Raw genomic sequence first — 26,622 nt, forward strand, 5'->3', positions numbered from 1 at the left:
GCCTTGTGCGTAACCATTTTTCGTTATTTGATTAAGATTTTTATTTTCATATTTCTTTTTCTTTTTTTGTGTTTTTTCCTTAGCTGCTGCTGCTACCCGAGCTGTGTTGTTTAAAAACCCATTTCTTATGTGATTTCGATGTCAGCTTAACTGTGTTTACTGTATGTTTTCCGTACTCCACCGCGCTGTTTTTTAGCTTTTATTTTTTATTTTTTGCCCAATTGACACCTTAATCACTGGGACACGACGAACAGAAAATGTCCAAGTCCGAAAGCTGTCAAAGCAAAGAATTCTTCTTGTTTCTTCCACTCTTGGGGCATCGATGATTGGGATGCTGTCGCTAGGAAGAATGCGTCATTTGAAATATTGCTGATATTGCTGGTACTTTAAACATTGGGGGTTATGGGGTTCTACACATTGTAATAATAACTCTTTGAACTACTGGTCTTCCTACTAAAGATTACTATCTCATCTACTATTATTTATTTCGGTTATAGATAGTGTATTGTATTGTATAATAAAGCCTTAACAAAAAAAGCTTTTCTCAATATTTTTATCCTTAGTATGTAATTTTGTATCTGCCCCTAGCTTAATTCACATTTCGCAATCAAGCTTTTAGATATCTCCTATCTCCAGAAACCTTTCGTAATATTTTTATCACCTAAGACAAAATTTAGATAACTTTGTTTTCCCTACAGGGTATAGCCCAGACAAGAACTCTCAGTTTCCGCACTTCAACTTGGCAATGTTTGCTTTGTTCAGTGGAGTCCACTTAAGAGCTCCTCAGACTAGAGAAGAAGATTTTCGAGGGTTGTCAAACAGCTGAAGAACTCCCCCATGACGTCAAGACAATAGAGAGCAAAAACGAGAAGAGTTTGGGAGTAAGCCGGAGATTAGCCCCAATCTCTGGTTCCAAAATAGTCGTACTAAAAATAGTTATCTTATGCGAAACCCTGTTATCTCCATTATCTGCCAGACGGTTGCCCGTTAGCCAAACAAAAATAATAGCTGCAAAAGAGAGAACTCTTCCCATTCATTAATAATGGTTAGTCCAATGAAAGCAATTAAATCAAATCGAGTCGGGCTCGGTTTGCCAAAGATTTTCAAGCGGAGACAAGACCATGACGTGGCAAGCCGCCTCCTCCATCGCCGTCTCTAGCTGTCTCTACGACCTCATCGAATTGCTAATGATCCCAAGGTAATACTTCAGCTGCTTCATTGTTATTTATTTATTTACTATTTATTCTTTTTTCGATTATAAATTCATAACAAAGAAGAAATACCTAGATATGTGTGGAGAGATGGAGAGAACTTTTTGGCAAGCCAAATATTTATTTATTTAATTTTTGATGGCCAAGCAATCGTGTTCGCAGCGCACTAGAAACTTATTAACTGAAAAGCCTGAGTGCAAAGATGAGTTGTAATTTTTATGATTTGATCGAGTGCCCCGGCTCCTTAAAAGGGGTCTCGAAGAATGCCAGACACAGATATTTTCGCTTTTTACGCATCAGCACAAATTAAGTCACTTTATTGCTCATTTAAATTCACTTAAGCTTTGCCTGATTAAAAAGTTTCCCTTTGTTTTTGCGGCAATTGAATTTGCTGCCAGCAAGAAAACTTTGTGCCGCCCTTAACTTCAAAGATGTTTCCTTAGGGAAAACAGTGGTTCAAAAGGAATTCTTCTTCTACAAGAAAGTTTTAGCGTGGGGCTCTTTATAAAACATGTGTCACATATTTGTTTAAAAACAATCTTAACTAATTTCCAAGAAAATCTTAGGGCTTTTAAGAAATTCAAATGTTTCCAATGGCATTGTGCATTATAAACTTAAATTAAAATTAAAAACATCCATGTGAATGATAATTATCATACCTATACATTTTTAAACGGCAATGGACATGCTTTTCAACGGAATCCTTAAACACCTAATTGCCTAAAACCCATTAAAGGTTATATTGCTCTAAAACGAAATCGGTTCCGTGGGCACAACCGGTATAATAAGAATCTATTCTAATGAAAGCGGAAGGTCAACTCCCACGATGGGCAAAGTTCATTGCGAGTGTCATCATAGGTGACTTTCCCTAGTGACCCACCCCCTGGGGTAAATGAGCGCCACCTGGTGGGCTCCCAAGCATTTATGGATGACCTATAATTTCGATAATTCGTTAGGTAGCCACCTTTCTTATGTTTGGCTTTGGGCGATTCGAACTGTATCTCTGTCCATAGTTTGGACTCCAATTGTACCGCTATATTTATCGGATCTAAAATTAGACTCATAAATGTCTATTTGAAGGTTGATCAGTTGGTGGTCAGAAGTGGTATTTAATTCAGTTCCAAAGACAGGCCCACGTCTTTTGGCTTGAGTGGTTGTTGGTAAGCGAAGCAGCCCATTAACTTGTGGTTCATCCTGCACCATTAACCATCTGAGTTCTGGCCATTTCCCGTTGCCCAGATTCTAATGATCGCCCGCCGAGAATCGGACAAAACTGTACCCTGCACCCCAAATGGACACACGACTGTGCCGAGCGTATTTAAGCGGCTTAATGAACCATTCGGAAACTTTCACAGTCATCAAACATTATGATGTTGGCGATTTTTGGCACTCAACGCCACAAGTGGAACAAATGAAGTATTTTTTCCAGTTTGTTTTTTTCGCCTTTGGACCTTTTCTTTTTTTGGCAATTTTCAAGAGGCCAACATTTTTGTATCTTCGGAATGGTAAATGCCCTAACCGAAAGTTGTTAATTGGGATCCTAAGATTACGGAATTTTCCGATTTGAAAAAAGGTTAAAGAGAAGATTAGTTTAATATTATATGTGTTATTAAAAATTAACATCATTTTACATAAGTACGAAGTGCTTAAAATCAAGGAGCTATAACTAAGACTCGGTATTTTCTTTTCTCATAGTTTCCTTATGATAATAAAGCGATTAACTTGTTTTGTTTTACTGTAAATGCTAAATATTATTTATTTACGGGTAGCTGAGAGCTTTGCAGTAGCAATTTGTAATACCCTCTCCCATTCGAGTCATAAAAACCCGTTCAACTAGCTGGTCTCAAGTGATCAATGCCATCGAAAGACAATTACCAGAGCTGGCCAAAAGCAGTACCCTCCCCCTCAGCCCACAACAAAGGCTAAGCCAAAAACGAAACTGCAATGCCCAGCAACGATGATAATGATCTGGCAAAAAGAACGAGCAGAAGCAAAGAGGCAAAAGGCCAGACAAGCGGCCCAAACACTGGCCAAAGCCAGAGATCGGCAATCAAGTGGCCACTTCCACCCGTCCATCCGACCATCCATCTACCCAACCGTCCATCCAGCAGTTCCCCGCCCATACCCCCGCCCATCCACCAACTTCTGCAGGGAAAAACGAAACCAAAATCGTATCGCAAAGCGGCTGGGGCGAAAGCTCAAACACGAGCACCTGGCCTAAAAATAGCAACCGCTCATTAGAAATGGCTAAAAATAGACAGCGGCATTAAAGCGCGCCAACCTGTGGCACAGTGGAGTGTCGATGCAGCGGAAACCGGAGTGAGTAGCAGAGGCGAGAGGAGTGAAGCACAGATACATGACGTATACGCACCGTGGTGCAATCTTCTGCTGCAATCTGGTTATCTCGCGAATCGCAATGCTGCTACTGCACTAGTTACGAGCTACAGGTGACGAGTTTGGGGCAGAGCAAACTGGTATTCTGCCTCAGCTGGGGAGTTGAGGAATTCCAAGAGGGGAAACCCTACTGGAATATCATGTCCCCACATAATTGATGTTGTTCTAGTCCACGATAAGTTCTTTTATGGAAGGAACCTCTCGAAGGCTTCAAAGAATTACTCATAGGGAGAGAAACATGTACTCAAAAATATCAATATAATAAAGTACAAAAATATATACTATATATATAATATATGTATAATGAAATCTTACTTATATTATATTTTAGTTTTCATTTTAATTTTATTTCTAATGTATAAACTTATCAGAATAATATTATTTAATTTAATCATCATATTTGTTTTTATATAATATATAAATGTAGGATAAATGTACATTAAACTGGTGGCATTCTATAAAGATGAGAAATTTAATTTTTAAGATTTAAGATATTAAGTATTATCAAAGTCATTTCAAACATTCGACTTCCTCAACTTATCAAACGTTTATAACATTAATTATGACCACTCCTTGACTTTGCATTCTAAAGGAATATTTTCCCAATTAAAGTCTAACCTGAAAGTTAGCCCAAATCATTTTCATAACAAAACTTTGTAGCCGCATCTAACGAGCTCGTCACACAAACAAGAAGGCATTCCCTGCTGCAATCCCCTGGCAACTTTTAGCGAGCATAATTTCAAACAATTTAGTAAAGTTCCAGTGGCATTTCATGCTGTTTACATAAAGCAAATACACGCAGTGCGGCGCTGAAGGTGGCTCCTCCAGGAGGTGGAAAAACCCAGGATCAGGGACACGCGCAATGTAAGGGCTCGGGCAAGGTAAGCGAAGTAAATTAAACAGGGGGAGCAACAACAACTGAACTGCCCTCAGTGGGCGTTGTCGAAGGGGGTTGTTGGGGGGCTGGGAGACACTTAAACAGGCAACATACACTTCAACATAACCAAGAAATCCTTAAATAATTACTAAATATTTGACGCCAAAAAAGGAATTTATAAAAAAAATAGATAAAACATTTTATAAATGTTGAATAAAATATTGTGGTTGTGCAGGTTATTAAGTTATACTGTCATTTTCATTATAAGATGTTAGGAATATATAATCTTCAGAATAATTTATAGTAATTGTGGGGTATTATTAAGTACTCTCAAGGGATATATACATATCTTATTATTTTCACTGTTAGATGCTAGTGTCATTTAATAATGTATAGTTTTAAGAAGAATATCTTGTAATTTTAAGGTATTATTAAGTTACTCTCAGGATATGCATCTTTTTTAAATATATCTTTTCATATTTATCTGTTTATATCTTTAAGGAAAATAATATTAAATTAAAAGGATAATATATTGTACCTTTGGTTGTATCTTTAAGTTATATTTCCGATTCGTTTTCATTCCAAGAAGGATCCTGCATTACATAGAATATCATTAGACGTTTTGTTTTTCGATTTGAAGGACGTTTTTTCCCCAGTGCACAGCAGTGAGAGGCACAGGACCAACAACAAGCACAATAACGAATAACGAATAACAAGCCAAAGGCATGCGAAACAGCAAAAAGCAGGAGAAACCCAATAACATAAAAGCAAAAGAATTTCTTGCCAAAGGATGATGGCCAACCTGCCAAGGGGGTGGCGAGGGGGCTGGCGGACAAGTAGAAAAACCCGCTTACAACAGCGAAAAAACGGCAGCAGCGACGCCAAGCCAAGCAACGACCTTGATAAGTTTTACACAGTACAGGGGGAGGGGGGCGCAGGAGAGCGGGAGAGCGAGAGAGCGAGATCCCAGTAAAAGGAGCTCCTTGAGAAAAAGGGCGGCACGGCAGGCCACCACAATCGATGCCCCCAAACGAGGTGAGTTTCGCCACGCGCGAGAATGCCCTCTAACGCTCTCGCTCTGCTGCTCTCTCATCAACAAGTGGCCCAGCTGTGAGTGCGGTGGATAAGGGGCTCGGTGGGGCTCGGTGGGTGGCAAGGGGAGTTCAGCAGCTCCTTACTCAATTCGTTTTATTGTGTCTGTGTGTCAGAGAGCAAGCTCACGCTCTCTCCGTCCCCGCTCTTTGATAAACAGCCAGTGGTGAGTTTGTTTTCCTCTTTTCAGCCTGATTATCATATTCTGCGTTTTATTATTGAATTTCTCGAAAATTGCCTAGTTGAGTGTGTTAGTGACGCATGTGTAACGTGCGGCACACATATTGATACCACTGCCGCCTACCGCCCACCGCCCACCGTCCGCCGCCCTTTTGCGCTCTTTCCACCACCCTCCCCAAGCTATCGTAAATCAAAAAACAAATTCCGCCAGTTAGTCTGTCAAATATGTTTGTTTTCCTCTCCACTCCTCCTCTCTCGCACTCTCTCTCGCTCTGCCCCCAGTCAGCTGCCAAATCAGCTGTCCGATTTGAGGCAAATTCATTTAGCATTATTTAACAATCGCAGCCGCAAACGGAGAATAGAAAGCGGAAGATTGGAAAACATGTGCATGGAAAAGTTTAATCTCCGCTCCCTGGCAAGAGGCAAAAAACGGACTCGCCGCATAGCAAAAAAAAAAAAAAAAAAAAAACGGGCATGGTGCAGAACTACAACTGCAGGCAGCTCAAACAACTACAACTGCCTCCATTGTAGTTACCTGCAACGTGCCTGAAATTTCAAAAATGCAATATCAAAACCAACGCGGAACCAGAAAGATACGACGGTTTGGGAAAACCACACTTGAAATACCCTTAGGCGACACTGAAAGATACTTGTGCGGTAATCAGAATCTCTTATCTAAACTACATTAGTTACAATTACGTATCTCAACAATTCCAAATAATAAACAATCTTAATTTTGTAGCGTAATGCAATATTGCATTGTATATTCTGTTATCAGGAAAAATGCAACTTTTTAAGGTTTAAATGTATCTTTTTTAAAAGTATCTTTTAGAGATATTTTTTAGATGTATCTACAGAAGAATTTTTAGGAGGTGTAAGGATTTTTTTAATAAGGAGGATTTACTGAGACATGATATGCTTTGTTCTCAACTGTTTTGGTAACTTTTGTCTTAAAGGATCATATGATCATCTTAGAAATAAATATATTATATGTAACCTCGTAACCTTATAGATACAAATTGTCTGCAATAGGCTATACATTTGGGATGAGCATGAGGTTGGATATAATTTCTAAAGGAGAACTTTTAAAATAGTTCATTTAAGTATAATGATATTTCCTATTTCCTATATATGTAGTTCATAGGATAGTGCAACCAGGGGACCTTCCCCTAGAGTATTTCAAGCGCCGTGCTGCACTTGCAACTGCCAAACGACACGAAACCGGACTCAACTGGACGCCCGCCCCTCGCACACACACCCATTAAGTGCTCACACACAGTGCTGCCGTCACACACACACCATACGTGCATATATCCATATAGACGACGCCTAGTTGAGCATTTTGAACGACAACTGCAGCGGACAAGCCATAATTAATCAGACCTGGCCGGCAATATTTCACAAAAGCGAAACGAAAATTCCACAACTTAAAGACGGAGTTTCTGCAGATCCTTAACTCGAAAATGGCTCTCCACATTGTTGCTATCTAGCCAATTTTGGCTTATCAACTGGCCAATAACACGTGCATTTCCCTGGCAATTGCTGCGTTCCATTTGCCTGAGTCAATCGCTCACTTCCTAATCACAAACAAAATTCTAGCAAATCGGCAAAAACTTGTTTCCCTCCACCAGCAGCAACATTAATTCGCATATTTTTACAAATTATATTAAGGCTCAGATACATACATGTGTAAATACACGAACACATCGAGCATTAGAAGTTGACGGCGGCAGTAACAACAAAAAACCCAGCATTCTGAACTTTTCGTGTACTTTAAAAACTTGTTTTATTTATTTGCTTTTTGTTTGTTCTGCCGTCGCTTGTAAGCTTATTGAACAATTATATTATGGCATACAAATTGACAATGGCTCAATAAGCGATGTTTGCATGCGCTAACAGCGAAGAAAGGTTCGCGAATAGCTTTGAGGGTTTACGTTAAGAGTCTTATGAGTAAGGATTTAACTATCATATCGTATTTCAGGGCTAAGCTCGTGTTGGAACTTATTCATTGGTTATTAGTATACATACAACCAATTATTTAGTGGAATTTTCCATCAATTTCTCTTTTATTTTTTCGTAGAAAGATGAAGCTTTCAAGCAAGCACAACATTTGAATATGCTTCTGAAAAGCAAAGATTTTCAATACTTCTTTCATTTTCAACCTAACTACTAAGCTTCTTGTTTTATTTTCTATGATATATTTTCTTTCCTGGTAAATTTTGAAAAGTATTACAATACTAAAAAGTCGTATCTCAATTTAAATACCGCATTGATATCGTGATTGTGCAAATTCATTAGGGCACCAAAGATTTTCCCGACCCAGTGGAAAAATTGCATTAAACATTTAGCATGCAAATAAAACAATTACAATAAATTATCGAAAAAAACCCAGTTACCCGAGTAGTGATTTTGTAACAGCATTTCGATGGGGTTTTTTCACCCGCACGAACACAATGCAAATACGTATGTGAGGTAATAATTGAGTTCGTTTCGCACAGTGTAAGTGGGGGAGGCAATGTTCGCCTCTTGATTCTTTTTTCCTTTTCTTGAGATTCTCTTTAGTCTGCCCCTCAATTGTCGCTTCATTGGGGGAGGACAAGATAAGGGGAAGGTGGAGGGAAAAGCCACTTAATTCTATGCTGCAGTTGGGTAAAGCGATCTGATATGCAAAACAAAACTATTAAGTGGAAGATTCGAGTTTGGGCTGCGCAGAGAAATGGTTGAGCCTTTGTCAGATCGAACTTTTAAAACTCGAACTATTTTATGAAATATTCGGGGTATAGATATTGTAATACCAACAGATAGTTGAGTCAATAAAGCGATCTCTACTAAGTAAGAAGATCTATACATTTGTGTGGTTAGAGAAGTAAGACTTTATTTTCCCTTTTTTTTATTGCTTTTAATTTTTATATCTTAAAAAAGCAAGTACTTTTTACAATGCTGCCATATGAAGTATAATTTTTCTGAGGATCTATGTGGTTATAGAAGACCGACTTTATTTTACACATTTCTTGTAATTTTAAAGTCTGAATAGTGCAAACTCTAGATAATTTTCATAATGCAGACTTGTATCTGTAGTTTAGATGAATTCGTTTGGATCATATTCCTCCAATTACCAATAAACTCTGTTTATATCATTAAATGTCATTATTAAAATGTTGAAATTGGTAAAAGATACAAATTCATTAAATTGATCATCCTATCATATCTTATATATGTCATTTTCCTGCGTTTGCTTAATAAGAGATGAGTGTATTTCAGATGGTCGGTAATAGTGCAATCGACTTTTGGACCAACATGACAAGAAGTGCATCCAAAGAGGTGGAAGAAGAAGTGGCAGAAACAGAAAGGCTAAATTCAACTTACCGTCGCAAGTTCAAGGCCAAATGGCTCTCTCTCTCTCCTCTCACGCTCTGGGGTTTCTGGGGTTCGCTCCCTCGCCCTCTCTCCGTTCTGAGAGTGTTGTTGTGTTACATGTAAAAGAACTTTCGTTTTCCGGAAAAGGGGTGGGGGGTTGGGTGGGCGAAGTGGCCCACATGCAACTACCGTTAGGACGAGCGTTGTTTTTGTTTTTGCGCTGCCCCGCCTGCCGCTTGTTATTGTTGTGCTCTGTTGTTCGCCAAACAGGAGCGACTGTTGTAAATTAATTAACAACACTCGCCACACTCACTCCCCACAAGCACACACTCACGCACACAGTTGCGTTCATCATGCGAGCGCGCGCGCTTCGAGATAAGCAAAGCAATTTATTTGCACTAAAATTTACTTTTGCGCGCTGAGCGAGACGTGGGCGACGGGGGGTGCGGGGCTTGAGGAGAACTCACCACACACAAACACACACTCACGCGACCGACGTAAGAGCGCACGTTTTCGCCAGTTTTTGGGGTATATTTCAATAGTGTCAGCGTTGTTTCGATCTGATCCTATGCACCAGGCTAGTTCCGGATTAAGGTCTGCGTTTCGAAATCAGTGCGATCGATTCAAAGTCTGATCAGATCGGTCCAGTCGGAGGAGCCTACGACGAAACAAGTCAACAACGACGGAGCGCTACAACAAATGTGCTGCGGGAGCTTTACGCGGGTGGGTCACACTCGACGGCGGGTACGGTCACACCTGGCGACGGCAGTGCGCCGATAAGTCGATTGGTGGTGCTTAGGGATGCGCGTATCTGGCGCCATTACAAAAAAGTTAGCCGACAAAGAATATTCTTCTTCTTCTTGGCTTGGAAAGCATAGAATGGTTGTTTAAACTTATTTAAATGAATTCAACTTATTCACTGCCAAAACAATATGAAAAAAAGTGAAACATTGAAGACATTTTTGACTTGATTACATGTCTTTCAGTCTGATACAATTGCCAACAACGGAAAATTGAAAACGTTTTAAGTACCCTACACCAAAACAGTTTTGAAAATAACAAAAATTTTGAAAATAAGGAATATTCCGTGAGTAAGCCCGTTTTAACTTTGAAACCATAGCATTTTCGTCCGCTCCTCCCACGGTCATATTGCTAAATCAAAACAAAACAAACCGGCTTTTAAATAAAAACTTTACTTAAATAACTACTTTTACAACAAGGGTAGATTGGCTTTTAGAGCATCGAACTCCTTCTTTCCTAGGGGCTTGAGATTAGTGCCCGAGAAGGGCGATTTGAACTCCAAATCACGGTGTTTGTTGACCAACAATTTTTGGTCAGAGTAAATAAGGTTGATTTGCTGCTCAATTTGTTGTTGATCTGCGGGAAGCTTTTATTATTAGAAGGATTTGGTAGAGAAAGTAGTTTCCAACCTTTCTTAAGCAATTCCAAGGCCTTTGCCCTCTCCATTTTGACGAGCATGCTGCCAATGGTGATCCAAACTTTCTTGTCCTCGGACTTTTCCATCAGCCGCATTGCCTCCCGAGTCTCCTGCCGCCGTTTATCCATTACCGTCAGTTCCTGCTTGTTGGCCATTATTTTGTCGGCCAACTCCTCGGTCTTGGTTAAAATCTCAATGCTTTTATTTAGATCTGCTTGTGACATTTTGCAAGTGTTTTACTTTTTGTGTTTGAATTATTCAGAACTGAATGCGGAAGTAAACAAAAAAGTTGAGGGGAATCTCAGAAATGCACTAACGCCTCGTCCACAGCTGTTTCGTCAGGGGCGTAGTAGTAATTTTGTATCGTAGATATTCAGTAATACAAAATTGTGCTTTTATTTATAACAATCAACGGAATTCTAATTTTTATGTCCTTCGTCTAAGATTTTTTTACCTATTTTTTTATTTTTAAAAGAAGCCTAAAATATGTACTTCAAAATGGTGTCAAAATAGGTATTCCTTTTTGAAATAAATTTGATAAACAGCTAAAACTATTCTTTAGAATATCATAACAGTATTCGCAAATATTAAACAAATTGATACTCTAGTTCTTTTTCAGCTAATTTAGGTAAGTCTTAAGTGTAAAAACATAATGCCGAACCTCACTTAGCTGATATGGTCACACTTCACACAATAATACTGTCAAGTATGGACCCCCTAGCGATTCATTCTGCCTGCGCCCCTGAACGCAGCACAACTCAATCGCAGGCAAAGATGGCCGCGTCATACGTAGTTTTGTAGTTCCGAAACGAGACGTTTGTTTACGAGCACTATCACACCGGACTGGATCTCCGCCAGCATTCGTGCAGCTATATATATTCACAGGGACTCCGACGCAATGCATTCCACCGACAGCGCCAATTGCCTGGGCAGCAAATCCTTGGCAATCTGTTGCCTGCTCCTCCACCTCTTCCTCTTCCCCCAGCCAGCGGTGTCACAGGTAAATCCGAGATCTCCCTACTTACAAACAGGGCATGGGCATCCCCCCACATAGTTGGCCAGTTTATAGGTGCCTTTACGCTCCTTGACCCAAACAAACATATGTTTGCAATATGTGCACAGATGTTCGGCGTATTGACTTGGCTGCATTGTGTGTACTTCGCGTGTGTGCGTGGGCATTGCTGCTCCGTGGCAATTATTCATTCATTTTCCACCTGGCGCTAATCTTAATCTCAAAACCCCCTTCAGACTCAAAGTTCGCAACGCTATCTGCAATCTGGGGACAACAACAACGAACGCATGCAGCAGATTCTCAAGGGATCCGGAGCGGTCACGCAGTTCAACTGGCCACAGCCGCCCAAACAAACCCAAATTCCCAATGTTAGGGTTGAACTGGCCAAATTAAACAACAGTGAGTGGTTCCCCTTTGATAACCGAGCGCCCTGTATTATACTGGAATTTATCCGTTCCCAGCTTATGTTTACCAAAACGCCTGGCCGGCGAACAATGTCAAGCTGGGACAGGTGACGGCCGTAAGCTTCGACAAGGCCGGCAACGTGGTGATCTTCCACCGCGTGGACCGCATCTGGGGAATGACCACCTTCGACAACAGGAACCAATTCCAGGAGAAGAACCGCGGACCCATCAGGGAGAGCACCATCCTGGCTCTGGAGCCGGCAACGGGCAAAGTGCAGTACGACTGGGGCAAGAATTTGTAAGATGATTGTATTCTTAACTCTCTTGCAAAGCTTATTAGCTGTACTGCAAGTCCTTCAATACTGTTCATTTTAGACCTGCCAGATGATTTCACAACTTAATCATTACAATTTCATTAGATTTCTAAAATTTTTAGTTGCTTTGCACTTTTTGTTGTGTTATTAGTTCAGTGTTTTGCTTTATATGAGTATTTAGTGCAAATTGCATAAACAATTTTATAAATGCAAGTGTATACCTATTGTCGCCACTAGGGCGGTTTCAATTATCCCAAATAGGTTTTATTGGCTTTTAAGTCAATATGAGCGAGAAAATAACAGCAAGATTAATTACTTTGCAAGAGGTAGTCAACTAAGTTATACAGCCTTGTCCTCTCAGTAAGCCCTGTCTAAATAAATCTAATCTCACTTACAGCTTTTACATGCCACATGGTCTGACAGTAGACCCCGAGGACAACGTTTGGACGACGGACGTGGCCATGCACCAGGTTTTCAAGTTTCCGCCACGCGGAGGCGATGGAAAACCGCTCCTCACTCTCGGCGAAGCCTTCCAACCCGGTGTCGGGCATAAATTCTGCAAGCCCACCTCGGTGGCGGTGTTGGAAAACGGCGACTTCTTCGTGGCGGATGGATACTGCAATGCCCGCATCCTCAAGTACTCTAAAGCGGGAGAGCTCATCCTGTCCTGGGGACAGAACTCCTTCTCAGGCACATCGTACGACGTGGCTCCCCCGAACTACTTCGCCATTCCCCACGGCCTTACTCTGGTTCCGGAGCTGCAGCTGCTCTGTGCGGCGGACAGAGAGAACGGACGGGTGCAGTGCTTCTTCTCCACCAACGGCACCTTCCACTCACAGTACCACAACCAGCTGATAGGGGACCGTCTCTTCAGCATGGCCTACACCCCGGCAGCGGGTGAGTGGATCAATCTTCTCTTGGTTTCGGTTTTCATGAGGTGTCATAAGAATCTTTCAACCTTCTGACGTCCGTGTCGGACTTCTCTAGATTTCATCCCTACTACTACTACGAAGTCCCAAATAGTTTATTACCTTAAACATATCCCTTTTCCGCTTTAGGTGGGCAGTTGGTGATTGTAAACGGACCCTCCGGCAAGTTGGGATACGATCCCGAAAGCTACCACGAGGTGCGCGGCTTTGTGCTGAGCATGCGGAGCAAGCAACTGGTATCGAAATTCGGTCCCAATGAGCACGAGTTCCAAAACCCACACGACGTGGCTGTCACCGCTGATGGCAACGAGATCTATGTGGCCGAACTAAATCCAATGCGCATACACAAGTTTGTGCACAGGTCGCTGGCCAAGCCGATGTCCTTGTCGGCCACTAAGGACACCAGCAACAGCGCAGTCAGCCAGGCTGTGGGAGAGGCGGCGGCGCCGCCACAGACTGTGCACCACCCCAGTGGCAAGGCCATTCTGGTGGCCTCGCTCATGCTTCTCTTCGCGGGCTCAACTTTTGCACTGGCACTGATTTTCGCCCGGCGAAGGAAACGAGGTAACCAAGCAAGCAGCTCAGCTCCGCCCAGTGACCTGGTGTACCGGCAGCTGACCTCTTCCGACCAGAGTCTCTGCTGATCCTCAGTGCTAACACCCCTCACTCAATGTCCTGTGTTGTGCTGTCACCTACACTTAACTGTACTATTAACATTTATTTATAAGTTCGAATTGGTTTACCTTTGAATCTCCTTATCTTGCCTGATTTTCCTCTGCTTTTTTAGTTTCGTACATCACACGGCATGTACAATTTAAGTGTGTGTTTTGTATTTGTTTGCAAATTATATTTTGTAACTAAAATTGCGTTCGCATTTACTGTTCCATATTAAACAAAATACATAAGAATACCTACAAAATGTACCTTTTTTGTCATTAAGAGTCTTATGTTTTTGTTTTCGGTTTGTTTCAGTGCACGCCAGATCGAAGATCTAAGCATGAACTAAAAAGGGGAATGCGATCTCTCAGTGTTGTTGTGCCCGTTGATCTCATGACAATTATTAATTAATCCGTAATCCCCACATTTCCCACAGGTTGCCTGCCCTTTGGTGCGCGCAGTCGTCGTCACGCCTGGGAGAAGAGCGAAGGCTTTAAGCTGGGCGGCCTGCTCGATCGGGATCGCAATGGATTCGAGAAGCTGGACCAGCAGGCCAGCGATGAAGAGCAGGAGACGAAGACGCTGGCGAGCTCCCAGTTTGCCTAGACGAAGGACCAAGACTTACGCAGCTAACGAAGCATTCCTAGTTCTAACTACCTGTACCTCATTGAAAAACCGACTTAGTTGTACTCGTGCTATAGGTGTCTTTTCGTTGTGATTTTGTTTCACTTTTTTTAGGGGCACATTCGGCAGAGAAATTCAGACCAGGGAGTATTTATTCTGATTTCATTCAAGGCTGCCAAGGCATTCGAAAGATATACTTATATCTGTACTTTTAGCGTTAGTTTAAAGCGAGATTGGTTACAAACAAGGCTATAGCTACTTATAGATATTTTATATTGGACTGCCGATTGAGAAAACAAAAAAAAAAAGAATCCATCGACTGTAGTCGTCAACCACTACTTTTTAAAGTAAATATACCAATCTTACTTAGCTTTTCATAGGTACTATCTTAACTTATACTTGTTTATAAGAGTTAAATTGAGGTTCTCTGCCAAAAGTGCATCCTGTCTTGCGAATGATTTGCCAAACGGAATATAGTCTTATGAATCTGTCATAGCTTGTGTATTTTGTTTATTCAATGTCTGCGGCTAAAACTTAACTAGAATTCTTTATAAATATGAAATATTGCATATCGTATCGACTAATAAGGCCCCATAGTGGCTAATATGTCTGCTCCTCGACCTCGTCGCGGGTTGTCCTGATCCCAGAAGACATATGCTTCAGATTCTGGTTGGCGGTCAGACAACCTGAGCTAGGAATCCCTCGTTCTCCTCCGTCACAATAGCATCGATGTTGTAGAAGATTGCATGCATGGCGATTACAAAGCAAGAGGCGCCCAGTGTCCAGAAGAGCACAGCTCCCGCACCCACCAGGAAGAGTACGGGCGCTGTGGCCAGATTTAGGGCGATTATTTGTTGGCTTGGCGTCAGCTGGTGTCCCACCACGGTGATGTTGCTGTTGCGCACGCGCAACTTGTGACAACCAAAGGCGGCGGCCAGGATGACCAGCAGAATGCAGGGCGCCGTGATGCTGGAGGGGATTACAATTAGGTACAATACAGTTGGAAAGATATAGCTGGGTATTGGGAGCTGGGCACTCACAGGCAATAGATCATCAGTACAAAGAAGATGAAAACGTAGTTGGCCTGGAAGTAGGAGAGATTCCGAACCACACGGCTATTGAGGCGCTGCATGCTGACGGCCGTCTTGAAGTTGTTGATGTTGAAGAATACGATCCAGGGTCTCAGGGAGTTGCGCACCATTTGGAAGATCTGCAGCGGCGATGGCAGGTTGGCCAGGGAGGGCAGGCTGTTTGGGGAGACAGTACTTAATTTGGAACCTGTATGTTCATATGTACCTTCCTGTTACTCACCTTTGCAGGTCCACGGAGAACCTAGCTCCCGACGGCGGCGGCGGCTGCATGTTTCCGGATAAGTTCCCGCTGGTTTGGGCCATTTTGAGTCCGCCTCCTCTTACCTCAGCTGAACTCTTTTCCTAGTGACACGTCTTCGCTGCAATCTGCAACTCTTCTTTAACCCCGCAAGGGCGTTCTACAAGTATTAGGTGTATCTTCACTTGGTCCAGGAATGGTTTCGGATGCTGCGGTGGTTGGGAAGCGACGAGGACTTTTCCGGGGCCAATGCTACATGGAGGCGGTGCGACACAAACGACTGCTTTCGATGTTGCTAACACAATTCACTCTTAATTTGCTATGACATTGTTCTTTTCTGGGAAAACAGTACACAAAGTTTGAAAAATCTGATGTGGCAGATAGTTCTAGGATAGAATCAGTGTTGCCAACTCTCCGGGGCATAAAAACGCTAAACTAGCCGCTCAAAGCGCGAAAAAAAAAGCTATAAATGGAGGTTGGCATCGTTAAGAAAAGCTCAACATGCATGAAGTTACCACATGGTTTTATAAAACTTTAATTAATGTTGCGTGGAAAAAAGCGAAAATTCGCCATACCTGCAATATTACAATTAATCCCATAATTGCTAATATAAGCAGGCAGATCTAGTGGGCAACTTGGCAACACTATAGAATTGCCCGGCCGTGTAGTGTGACCAGACCGACGGTGGGCCAATCCACTTAAAAGTATAGTTTTCACGGTATCGAACACCCTGTGCTGATCACTTTCCTATTTACCTGAAACATAAACCCATTCTCGTTGCCTAAAACCTTAACCTCCACCTCAAAAATATAAATAAAATACCCTAGCTTATTTTGACTTTCTTAAGAACTTACTTCTACCACTTTCCTGTACGGCTAAAAGAGCTTGAAATTAAAAAAAAGTAAGCCAGGGCAGGGTATATTTAAGGAGATTGGCAATGCATGCTTTACTGAACACATTTTGTATGATATTTATTTAATCCAAGGGATACATTTTTATTAAACCGGAAAAAATGATTAGATATTAAACAAAGGCAAGCTAAACTTAAATTGAAGAAATCATTTTTATCTGAAACAAAACATTATTTTTTACATCCAAGCTATTTTATTACCCCGGATAACGACAGATTACCACAGGTGACAAGTTGTTGCCAAGGGCCGCATTCCAGATCCCACAGGACAGTTGAAGGCTTGGGAGAAGTCCTCGTTGGTGGATAAGTCACTCAGAAGCAAGTTTTTGTTTATGTCGGTCTTCTTTGGATCCTCGTAATTGTAACACATCGTCTGTGCGAATCCCAGAAAAAAGAGCTGATCCGGCGAAAGGTCGAGTCCTGGCATTCCATCGTTGGCCATACTCTGCGTAGGATCCTCCATCAGCTTTTTCCTGTGGCTACGGTACGCCTCGAATGCCTCCTTTAAGCCACCTTGATCTAAGAGCAAAGTATAATGCCGAGAGTCTCTCGGTTCCAAATATTCAAAGTATTTATCCACAATGCATTCGTCACGATGGTCATACATCGTTCTTGCCACGTAGAATGAGATCCAGACGGAGTTTCTGATCAGTTCCCTCGCAATCTTGAAACCCAAGGTGCCGAATTTCAGGGCATGCGGCCAAGAGTGGTGGTAGGTAGGTGGTTGGAGGACTCCGGGATTGATTTCAACCACATGGCGGGTCTTATCATCCATTGAAGGTCTGAAGAAATATACATCCTCCTGGGCATTGTCGGTGCTAGTTATTAATTTCGATTTGCGTATGCTGAACCGGTGCGTGGCGATTTTGTGGCGCATCAAATTGATATTGGTGGCGGCGTAACTGCCGTCGACTACGTTCAGGCGGAGAATCTCTTGGATTAGGGGATCGGCAAGGGTTTCCTTGGAGCCGATACGAGTCTGGTTCGAGGACGCATTGGCCAGTATTACTTGTCGCTCATACGGGCTTAGCCACTCCACTTTCTTGAGTAACTTTCGCAGGCTAATTCGAAGTTCCTGCACCATTTCAAACATTTCCAACCCCATTTCCTCGGTAAAGTACTCCTGTAAACATACGAGCTATGACTTTTTTACAGCCCTAAACCAAATTCGTGATACTTACCGCCGCGTAGAGTTTCTTGAACAAGAACCACATAGAGGATCGCATCGTTGCGGCGCAATAATCCTCTTGGTACGTGGGGTCCTTCAGATCGGCGTCGAATTTGTACAGCAGCTGCAAGGCCAGGTAATTGGCCACAGCCTCGGGGTGGCGGGCACACACCGGCTCTAAGCCCACTAGTTTGTAATGGCGATTTTTCCGTTTCTCGTTCTGCTGCCAAGCAATCTTGAAGTAGTTAGTAACATCGATTTCTTTTAGCCAGGACTCTTCCTGAAACGATTGCAGGGCGTCCTGCCAGAATGCAAAAATGCCCTGGATCACATCTTCAATTTTATTCTCTGGCAAGTTGAAGGTTCCTAAGTATCTGCGCATGCGCTTCTTGTTGAGATTGAATGTTTCAGAGGAGTTGCCTCGAAAGTGGTTCAACCGAACTATGGAGTCAAAGCCCAGTACTTCTGGCCGCAATACAATTATGGGATATTCGAGTCTTTGGATCTCACGGATCAGACCTCTTGCCCCGTAGTTCGACAGATGGGCGCTCATGTTCACCCAGTTGAAGTTAGAAGCATTCCAGGCAGCCCCATCGACAGCGGGAAAACCTCCGATCGACCGAATGAGCCCGAGGTAATTCGGATCGGAGGCGGGAAACGGGTGGAGCTCAGCCCCCAGGCAGGCGTTGTAGAACCGTTGGGCGATGGCCAGCTCGCTGGACACATTCAGGGTCTCCGCCACATCCATCCTGCCCAGCAGTTCTTCCGCGATGTCATCTAGCGCGTAGGCCGTGTCGGCCATGTAATCGGTTCGGGAGTACAGTTTCGGTTTGACGCGGCCGTAGTTCCCACAGGCGTACTCGTAGAAGTTGTCACAGGGCTCTACTTCCGCGTTCATGTAGGACTTCATGAGATTCGCATGGCAGGTTAGGTTATCGCTCCTACAACTCCTTAGCACCCTCTGTTCCTCGGCATTATTCTGGGAAAAACTAAGTGCGAGCCAGCACACAAGCAGTCCAACCGAGCTTAGGTTGCTCAAACTCAAGAACATGGTCTTGAATAATCTATCTTTTCGGCACGGAATGGCAGACTGCGTGGTTCAGAGCGCGATTTCATACTGTCAGTTCTTAGCTCAGCTACTTCGAAAGCTCTGCCCTGATGGAATCTGTCAAATATGTGCTTCATCTAAGTATTGGCAACGGCGGATTGCCCAATAGTAACGCACATTACGCGTAGAGCAATAGGGTATGTTGCCTTCTTTGGAAAGTATGTAACAGGATGAAGAAAGCGATTCAAGCTCACTTAAACTCACTTAAACTTACTATCAGCAGGAACATACATATGTGCATCTAGTACATATAGTTTATGTCCCAGAGTCTCTATTATTAGAGGGTATGAATAATCAAATGTACATGATCCTCCTCGGTTCATTGCGATAAGCGGTTTGGAAATAGTACGAAACTGGCTTGGTTATCAAAAAACCGAAACACATGTTAGTAGAAATAGCTGACCCCCTATCAATCTAGAAGGGCACGTTTTCTAACCCATTAATCTAGGGGTTTAAATCAGTTGTTGCCACCATTAGGTGGGTTTGGGTGACTTAATAATAGTGCCATTTCGAACAAGTCTGGGATGGCTCTCCTCAAAATATCTGGGATGCGCGCTTCAGACCAGCTTTCTATCTATTTCTATCTATTCTAACATATACTGACGCATGTTCAACAAGATTAGTACGTTGGAGACTAGAGGACAGAGACAATCGTATCTGTAATTTTGAAGTAATCTCTGTCGCAAGCGACTAATCTTAATCTTAAAATACACTTTTTTCAATTATTCGAACATTTATGTTTTAAACAACGTAAACGGTTTTTTTTAAATTTAAGCTGTTCAAGAAGTAAGATAAGTTTGAACTTTTTAAGAGGGTTTAAACTTCCGGTGACGCACACGCCAGTCACCTAATTATAGATTTTTGTTTCACTTCCGGAGCTTAACTTTTATTAATATTTACCCTTCTTAGTCTTAGTTCAAAATCCGACGGTACAAGATGCTTATACTTAAACTGCCCTTTTCCCTCCTGCTCCTGCCTGTTACTTGGGATTCCTTCGCTGAAACTGGTAAATAACGGCTAGAATATTCAACATTTAAGGAAATTATATTTAAATTATTTTACTAAGACCTCACAAAGTGGTTTTTATAAATTTAGAGTCTTTCTTTCGCAACATAAATATGTTCAACTATTTGAAGCACTCTTGCCCTGCTCCTCCTCGAAATTTCAGTACGGTGAGCGACATATCTCTTTTTTTTTTTTAGAAAAATGTTATATTTATTACATATATTTTCTTAGATACACGCGTGAAATCAGACCCATTTGCGTTTTTCCTACACCAGGATTTTCGAACTCCTTCATTGAAAACGAGACTTTGCAAATAGCTGGCTGTGATACTGTGTTTCTGGAAGAGTTGGATCTCTAGATCACAAAACGGAAGTGAAAGAAACTTCTTTGGGATAAGATTGCAGGTCGTCTCTTGATATCTTGATATGTATTTTTGTTCATTAAATAACAATTATTTATTGTACTTTATTCAGATCAATAAAAAAATATATAAAAGTCAGATAATTAGAAGTACTTTCTGACATTTATATTTATTTATTTGTAAAAATTCGTTTCTTTTTTAGAATTTTCAAAATGTTTAAAATAGTTTTGTTGTTTTTTCGATAAAAAATAAAAAAAATAACAAGAGGTTATATTAAAATAGCATACTTTCGTGTTTAAGTCTGCCACGATTTTATGAACAAAGCATTACATTTAAAGCACAAAATTAAACAAATTTACAAAAAGTCATTAAAATGGATAACATCGATACCTAAATATCGATGTTTGCAATGGTTTAAAAACATCGATGCATCGATATTCCCATTGACGCTGCTCCACCCCTAGTAGATTTGGTTTTGGAAAATTCCCGAAATTGCTGCGAGGCTGGAACCTAGGCGATCCTAGCACAAATCCGACCGAAAGCACAAATCCCGCAGACGTACAGAGATCCGCAGCCATGGCCGACGATTGGGGTGAGTTCCCGGGGCGCGGGCGGCTGCGGGGGCGGTGCGTCATCTGGGGCGGACAATAAACGTGGTCGCCGAGGTGGTCGTGGTTGTTGTTGGACTGCCATGCAACCAGCCTTGATGGGTATTTTTAGCCAATGCGCCAGCCAACTAACCACATTCGAACCCCTTGTTGTTTTCCCGATTTCATCCTGTGCCCTGGCAGAGTCAGCAGCAGACAGCGAAGTGGTCATCAGGCCGAACGCCGCCGCCAGCGTAAACAAATGGGAGGGCGAGGACGAGGACGAGGACATCAAGGTGCGCCACCCACTGCTCTGAAACCCAAGCGAAACCGAAACCGAGTGTAATGCCATATGCAGATCGCGCCACGAGCACAACAACAAAGGGCCACGGCCCAAACTTGTTTTCGTGCACTCGGCGGTTTCACTTTCGTTTTGCGCTGTACACGTGTGCAGTTTCGCAGCATATTGACCCAATCTTCTGGCAATTCCATCCATCCACAGGACAGCTGGGAGGACGAGGAGGAGAAGAAGGACGAGGAGAAGCCCACGAAAACAGAAGCGCCAGTCAAAACCAAGCCAAGCAAGGCACTAAAGGCCAAATTGGAGCAGCAAGCGGTAGATCAATCCCCAAACCCTATTTACATTTAGAGATTATAACCTTACCCTTTCGGGACCACTGATCCACAGCGTCTGGAGGAGGAAGCAGAGGCGGAACGACTGGCTAACCTGTCGCCCGCGGAAAAGCTGGCTGAGAAGCTGCGCCTGCAAAAGATTCAGGAGGCCTCGGACCTCAAGCACGCTCAGGATGCCTTCGGCGTGACGAGTACGAGCGGCGGCCTCGAGTCCTTCAACCCGGAAAGCAAGGAGGAGTTCAAGGAGTTCGGAGCCACGCTCAGCTGGAAGGTGGCACAGTTCCGCGAATCGGAGCACTTCCCCCAGTTCGTCGAAGACCTGGTGCGCAGCCTATGCGTGAACCGTAAGTGAATGGCCGGCGTAAGCCCTGATAAACCTTATCTGATCTGATTTTCCACCCCATCAAGTGAGCGCCACTGACATCAAAAAGGTCAAAATGAACGTGGAGATATTGCACTCGGAAAAGCTCAAGCTGGAGAAGGCCAATGCCAAGAAGCCCGCTGGCAAGGGCAAGGGCAAGGTCACGCTGCGCACCGAGAACGACGTGAGTCCTTGGCTCCACCTTAACACTTGTTCATGATAACCAATTAAACTCTTTTATCCGCAGGACATTGACGGTTACCAAAAGTACGGCAATGACTTCACCGAAGACTATGACGACTTCATGTGAATAGGAACTATATTGTAACCCGCATATATCTAATTATTGAATACATAGTTGCTTGTTGAAGAGTTCTTCTTGTTAGAGATGCTGCGCAGGAAATTGAGTACTTTGTTGAATATAGAAAGCAGAACCTATATAAATATGTACATATATATTTATATGACCGTACAGAACACAAACGAAAAACAACACACAGTCAAGTCAGTCAATCAAGAAACCTCATCGGACACGCAAATCCAACTCCAAACCGATAGAATATTTAGGCAACTGACTTATGGCCAATGCATATGTCGTATTCGGAATGGCTTCTTGTGAAATTAACTTTTGTATAAAGAATAAATCTACAGATCGATATTAAACGGTGACCATTTCTTTGTTCGTGGGCCTATGGGTAATGGTATAGGTTTGCTGATAACTATTTTTATTTTGTGATAAGACAGGTTCAGTCTAAATAAATTTTATGAATAAATAATTATTGATAACAAAATATTTCAATAAACATTAATAATAATATTTTAGTCTAACTCAGGGCTTTAGGTATTTTGTGTGAATAATATTTAAAAAAGAAATTCCATAAAAACAGCTATTTTTTTAAATTAAAAAAAAACGACTTATGGTTTTTATTGAGCATGACAATTTATGGTCTCCTTAATTGAAGGCGTTTCACTGAGAATGGTTTTGTTTGTATGAGCAAGAAGAAGCATTGCTAGCAATGTTGTTCGATTTGGATTGCTAAAAAAGCTAAAAAAAATTAGCCAGAAATAAGAAATGGATAACTAACTATGTCATTAGAATATTTAAAATACTTTTTTTCGTAATAGGTTAATAAATAAGGGAAAAATGCATTGGTCATTTGAATTTTCCCGCCAAGCCTCTTCAGAATGTATCCACCCTAAGGTCAGCTCTAAGCCAGCTAGATGGCCATCTCTAAAGCGGTTCAATACACGTGCAAGAAGTCAACAAGCAACAAGAATGAGTGATTTCAACAAGTATTGCCAAGGTTTAACTAACTAGTGATTAACTGAAAGCAAGCTTACTAAATCCTTGCACCCTGCAGAAGCCGCCGACGAGGAGCTGCCCGACTCGGAGGATGAGGAGGACATCGGCGACGAGGACACCTGTAGTGTCCAGGAGTTGGCCGCCCAATTCCGGCAGAAGTACAAGCCGCAGGACGAGGCCAGCGTGTCCCTGCAGCGGGAGTATGTGCTCTGTCTGTCCGCCGATCAGGGATTCACACGTATTGCCGCCGGTCTGTCCAGCTCGGCAATGCACATCTACAACCTGGATGCGGGCGCCGGTAAACTGGCCAACTTCAGCTTCCTGCAGCCCACAGACTCCCCTAAGCCCGTGAGCATCTGTGGCATCCGCTTCCTCGACGAGGGACCGCACAACATCGTCGTGGGAACCACCGATGGCTATGTGCGCCTCTACGATCTGCGGCTGAAGGGCGAGCAGGCGAGATTCAAGTACAGCCACGAATACAGAGAGTGGCCGGTGCCCAAGTCGATGACCTGCTTCGACAGGAACGCCAACGGACGGGTCATCTGCTGTGGCACCGAGCAGTACCAGAGCAACGCCTTCCTGCTGTTCCACGACGTTCGGGAGCGTCGGCAGATGGGCTGCTACTGTGAGAGCCACGAGGACGAGGTCACCTCGGTGCGCTTCCATGCCCAGAATCCCGATCTTCTGGCCACGGGCAGCGTGGACGGGCTGATAAACATCTTCGATGCGAAGGAGGCGGACGAGGAGGAGGCCCTGACGAGCACCTTCAACACCGAGAGCAGCGTGGCCCGCCTGGAGTGGCACAGAAACGTCTACGACAAGGACATCGTGTCCTGCATCACGACCACGGGCGATTTCAAGAGCTACGAGAGCGAGGAGGGCGACGAGGTGGCCTCCTTCCAGCGGCCAGATGTCACGGCGGCCATACGGCGCAAAAATGCCGCCAACTTCAACCTGATTGGTGCCCACAACCAGGAGGACGGAGGAGTCTTCCTGCTGGCGGGCACGAATTTCAACAAGGGGTGAGTGTTTCGCTGTCTCTAATCTAGTACCCCCAACTGACCACTCCTCCTTCAGGGAGATCCTGCGCTCTGTGAGCGTCACCGGCAAGAGTGAACTCCAGCCGCTGGCCAATTTCCAGGGAAACAAGCAGATTGTGAGGGACAGTCTCTTTGATGCCAAGACGGGATTGTTGGTTACGGGCGGCGAGTCCGGCATTGTAACTGTTTGGTCACAGGAAACCGGTGCGACGCTAGCCGGCAGCGACAAGCTGAAGGTTAAGAAGGAAAAGAAGTCGCGCAAGCAGGCGCCATATTAAATGTTTTCGTTTTAAATAAAGTTTACTGAATTAAGCAATTCAAATTGTCCTAATTACGTGGCAACCTTTGGCGTTGGCAGTGGCAGTGCTGCCAGATATACTCTGAGGCGGTGTTGTTTGTGGGCTGGCAAGGACTGGCTGATACGAAACCGAGTCGGGACGTAAGAGGCTTACGTTAGTTAATAATATATGTAGCATACTTTCGGCGGAACTTTTTTTTGGCTACGTAGTACATATTATCTACATGAACTTCAAATTTACAATTTTGTAAATAAAAGAACAACATTAAAGCCCAGCCCAAATCGTATTTTAATATATTTAGAACTTAATTTAGTTAATTTACTTAGACCGCTGCCACGCCTGAAAATACTGAAAAACACATAAAAACCCATGTAATTCAAGTTTAATGTGGAAATGTAAAATTCAAAATGCAACAAAGTGTAATTTGTTTAACATTTGTTTCTAATTTAATTTAAAATGTTTAATGTTTGTATGCCCTTGAAAGTCTGTAATATTTTCTAATGTGACTATTTATAAATTTTTAAATAAAAATTTATAAAATTTGAATATTTAATATTTTAAATTAAATGTTAATAACTTATTTTTAATACAAAATAGTTCCCAGTGAAAAAAAATAAATTTTATTTAATTTTTGTCTTGCTATGGATTTATATAAGAAGGGTGAATTATTATTGATCCAAGATGAAACACGAAATGTTAGATGTGAATTGCAGATACCTATTGATTTTAACTATTCCATTTTTTTGCATCAGGAGGAAAAGGTTTCTTTGCGATTCCCTTGGGGGAATCCGGCTGGACTCCTTGCTGCAGCAATGATGATTCAATTCACCCTCTAACCTGCGCACTCATCGCTCACTTTCTGCTCGCAGCCAGCTCAGCTGGGTAAAAAATTAGCACATCCTCAGGGCAGATAAACGCATCCTTAGAACGTCCCCTGCCCCTCCCACCAGCCATGTTACCAGCATCCCTCATCCTCATCCGCATCCGCATCCTCATCCCTTCGCACAGAGAGCGGCCCAATTAGTGCTGCAGTAGGCATTTCGAATCCGTGCCCACAAATCGGCTAATCCGCCGCTGCTGCCACTGCCTGCCCGTCCGAGTCGAGATTTCCGAGAGCGGAGTCCGAGTGTTGACAAATACCACACCTACGATACAAATAAAATTGCTACAGAAGTACCACCTAGAAACGGGCACAACCGGAACGACTTAATTTGCTCAAATTTACAGAAACAGCAGAAGAAACTGGGCTCCGAATGGAAAGGTATCGCGACGCCGCCACTGAAGCTGTGGGTTTGCTCCCGCCGAGCGAGTCCAACGCGGCTGGGACCCCGAGTGGCCAGAGGTCCTGCAGGCTCACTCAAAAACCGCCACTCACCGTGGCTAATTGCCCATCAATAAAGGCCCCGGGAATTCCTTCGAAACTCCTCCCAGAGCCCGGAGAGTCTTCCGCTGGCCGGCGAGGAATTCGTCGAGCAACCAAAATATTATGGTGTGCCCCGCTGTTCTCGCACAGTCGGCGCGAATTTGCTGCGGTGAGGCGATGCTGTTTGGCAGGACCTTCGTTCCCTGGGTGCCCCCGCTCCTTTGGCGGCACTGTGTGTCCTGTCGTCGTTGTTTTCCTGTGATTTGACATGTCTGTTGGCAGGACGCCTGACCCTGAGTCCTCGGAGTCGAAGACGCTATGTGTTCCACTTTGATGTGATTCGTCAGTGCGGTGGACTACTGCTACTGCTCTCTCGCAGGACCCTCCTGCGACCTCTGACCCTGCACTCTGCGGCTTTCCAGCGGCGTTTGTTGGCGAATCCGACCCCGAGCTCCTGCTGCTCAGCTCCTCCGCTCTTCGCCCGAATCGGAATTGGTCACAGGCTCAATCGAATTGCCTCGGAGACCGCAATGCGCTGTATTTATAGTAAACGTGTCCGATTGATTTGGCCTCCCGGGGGACTCGGCCACAGATGCCGCGATTTGCATCTTTACTTCGCTCATAAAAGTATCTTGCTATAGTCATCGAGTTGAGGTCATTTTG

The 26,622-nt window shown here is 43.2% G+C and overlaps 7 protein-coding genes across 20 annotated transcripts in view; 3 read left to right on the plus strand and 4 right to left on the minus strand.

Moving 5' to 3' along the window:
* Positions 1-9,819, minus strand: part of LOC108036343 (myocyte-specific enhancer factor 2) — a 47,716-nt gene extending 37,897 nt beyond the window's left edge. For 7 of the 12 annotated variants that reach the window (XM_044092238.2, XM_044092235.2, XM_044092231.2 and 4 more), the window contains exon 1: positions 9,121-9,818. The gene's annotated coding sequence lies outside the window, so the exon portion shown is untranslated. Of the gene's footprint in view, positions 1-9,120 lie in introns of all 12 variants that reach the window. The other 5 variants (XM_044092236.2, XM_044092228.2, XM_044092232.2 and 2 more) reach the window with 1 other exon arrangement.
* A 464-nt stretch (positions 9,820-10,283) lies between these two features.
* Positions 10,284-10,859, minus strand: LOC108036287 (uncharacterized). The gene is made up of 2 exons (XM_017112299.3): positions 10,542-10,859; positions 10,284-10,488 (listed from the first exon to the last, which is right to left on the minus strand). Exons 1-2 carry the CDS (start codon positions 10,771-10,773, stop codon positions 10,322-10,324), a joined length of 399 nt encoding a protein of 132 aa, XP_016967788.1. The 5' UTR covers positions 10,774-10,859; the 3' UTR covers positions 10,284-10,321.
* A 422-nt stretch (positions 10,860-11,281) lies between these two features.
* Positions 11,282-14,982, plus strand: LOC108036581 (peptidyl-alpha-hydroxyglycine alpha-amidating lyase 1). 3 transcript variants are annotated; one of them, XM_017112836.3, is made up of 6 exons: positions 11,282-11,549; positions 11,798-11,960; positions 12,023-12,263; positions 12,677-13,176; positions 13,338-13,841; positions 14,302-14,982. In XM_017112836.3, exons 1-6 carry the CDS (start codon positions 11,448-11,450, stop codon positions 14,469-14,471), a joined length of 1,680 nt encoding a protein of 559 aa, XP_016968325.1. In that variant the 5' UTR covers positions 11,282-11,447; the 3' UTR covers positions 14,472-14,982. The 3 variants fall into 3 exon arrangements, with proteins under 3 accessions (XP_016968325.1, XP_016968321.1, XP_016968324.1); XM_017112832.3 differs by having other exon boundaries at positions 13,338-13,772; XM_017112835.3 differs by lacking the exon at positions 14,302-14,982 and adding an exon at positions 14,181-14,286 and having other exon boundaries at positions 11,283-11,549; positions 13,338-13,772.
* LOC108036582 (prenylated Rab acceptor protein 1) lies at positions 14,983-16,408 on the minus strand. The gene is made up of 4 exons (XM_017112838.2): positions 16,394-16,408; positions 15,801-16,155; positions 15,530-15,736; positions 14,983-15,458 (listed from the first exon to the last, which is right to left on the minus strand). Exons 2-4 carry the CDS (start codon positions 15,881-15,883, stop codon positions 15,167-15,169), a joined length of 582 nt encoding a protein of 193 aa, XP_016968327.1. The 5' UTR covers positions 15,884-16,155; positions 16,394-16,408; the 3' UTR covers positions 14,983-15,166.
* Positions 16,409-16,945: 537 nt separating this feature from the next.
* On the minus strand, positions 16,946-18,947 carry LOC108036266 (neprilysin-4-like). The gene is made up of 2 exons (XM_017112277.3): positions 17,910-18,947; positions 16,946-17,851 (listed from the first exon to the last, which is right to left on the minus strand). The coding sequence occupies exons 1-2, from the start codon at positions 18,945-18,947 to the stop codon at positions 16,946-16,948; spliced, it is 1,944 nt and encodes a 647-aa protein (XP_016967766.1).
* A 1,777-nt stretch (positions 18,948-20,724) lies between these two features.
* LOC108036679 (eukaryotic translation initiation factor 3 subunit J) lies at positions 20,725-22,614 on the plus strand. The gene is made up of 6 exons (XM_017112961.3): positions 20,725-20,962; positions 21,162-21,253; positions 21,460-21,573; positions 21,646-21,934; positions 21,999-22,135; positions 22,199-22,614. The coding sequence occupies exons 1-6, from the start codon at positions 20,947-20,949 to the stop codon at positions 22,259-22,261; spliced, it is 711 nt and encodes a 236-aa protein (XP_016968450.1). The 5' UTR covers positions 20,725-20,946; the 3' UTR covers positions 22,262-22,614.
* A 567-nt stretch (positions 22,615-23,181) lies between these two features.
* Positions 23,182-24,613, plus strand: LOC108036247 (WD repeat-containing protein 89). The gene is made up of 3 exons (XM_017112256.2): positions 23,182-23,255; positions 23,313-24,279; positions 24,335-24,613. The coding sequence occupies exons 1-3, from the start codon at positions 23,228-23,230 to the stop codon at positions 24,573-24,575; spliced, it is 1,236 nt and encodes a 411-aa protein (XP_016967745.1). The 5' UTR covers positions 23,182-23,227; the 3' UTR covers positions 24,576-24,613.
* The last annotated feature ends 2,009 nt before the right edge of the window (positions 24,614-26,622 follow it).

Source organism: Drosophila biarmipes, chromosome 2R, assembly GCF_025231255.1.
Source record: "Drosophila biarmipes strain raj3 chromosome 2R, RU_DBia_V1.1, whole genome shotgun sequence".
NCBI lineage: Eukaryota > Metazoa > Arthropoda > Insecta > Diptera > Drosophilidae > Drosophila > Drosophila biarmipes.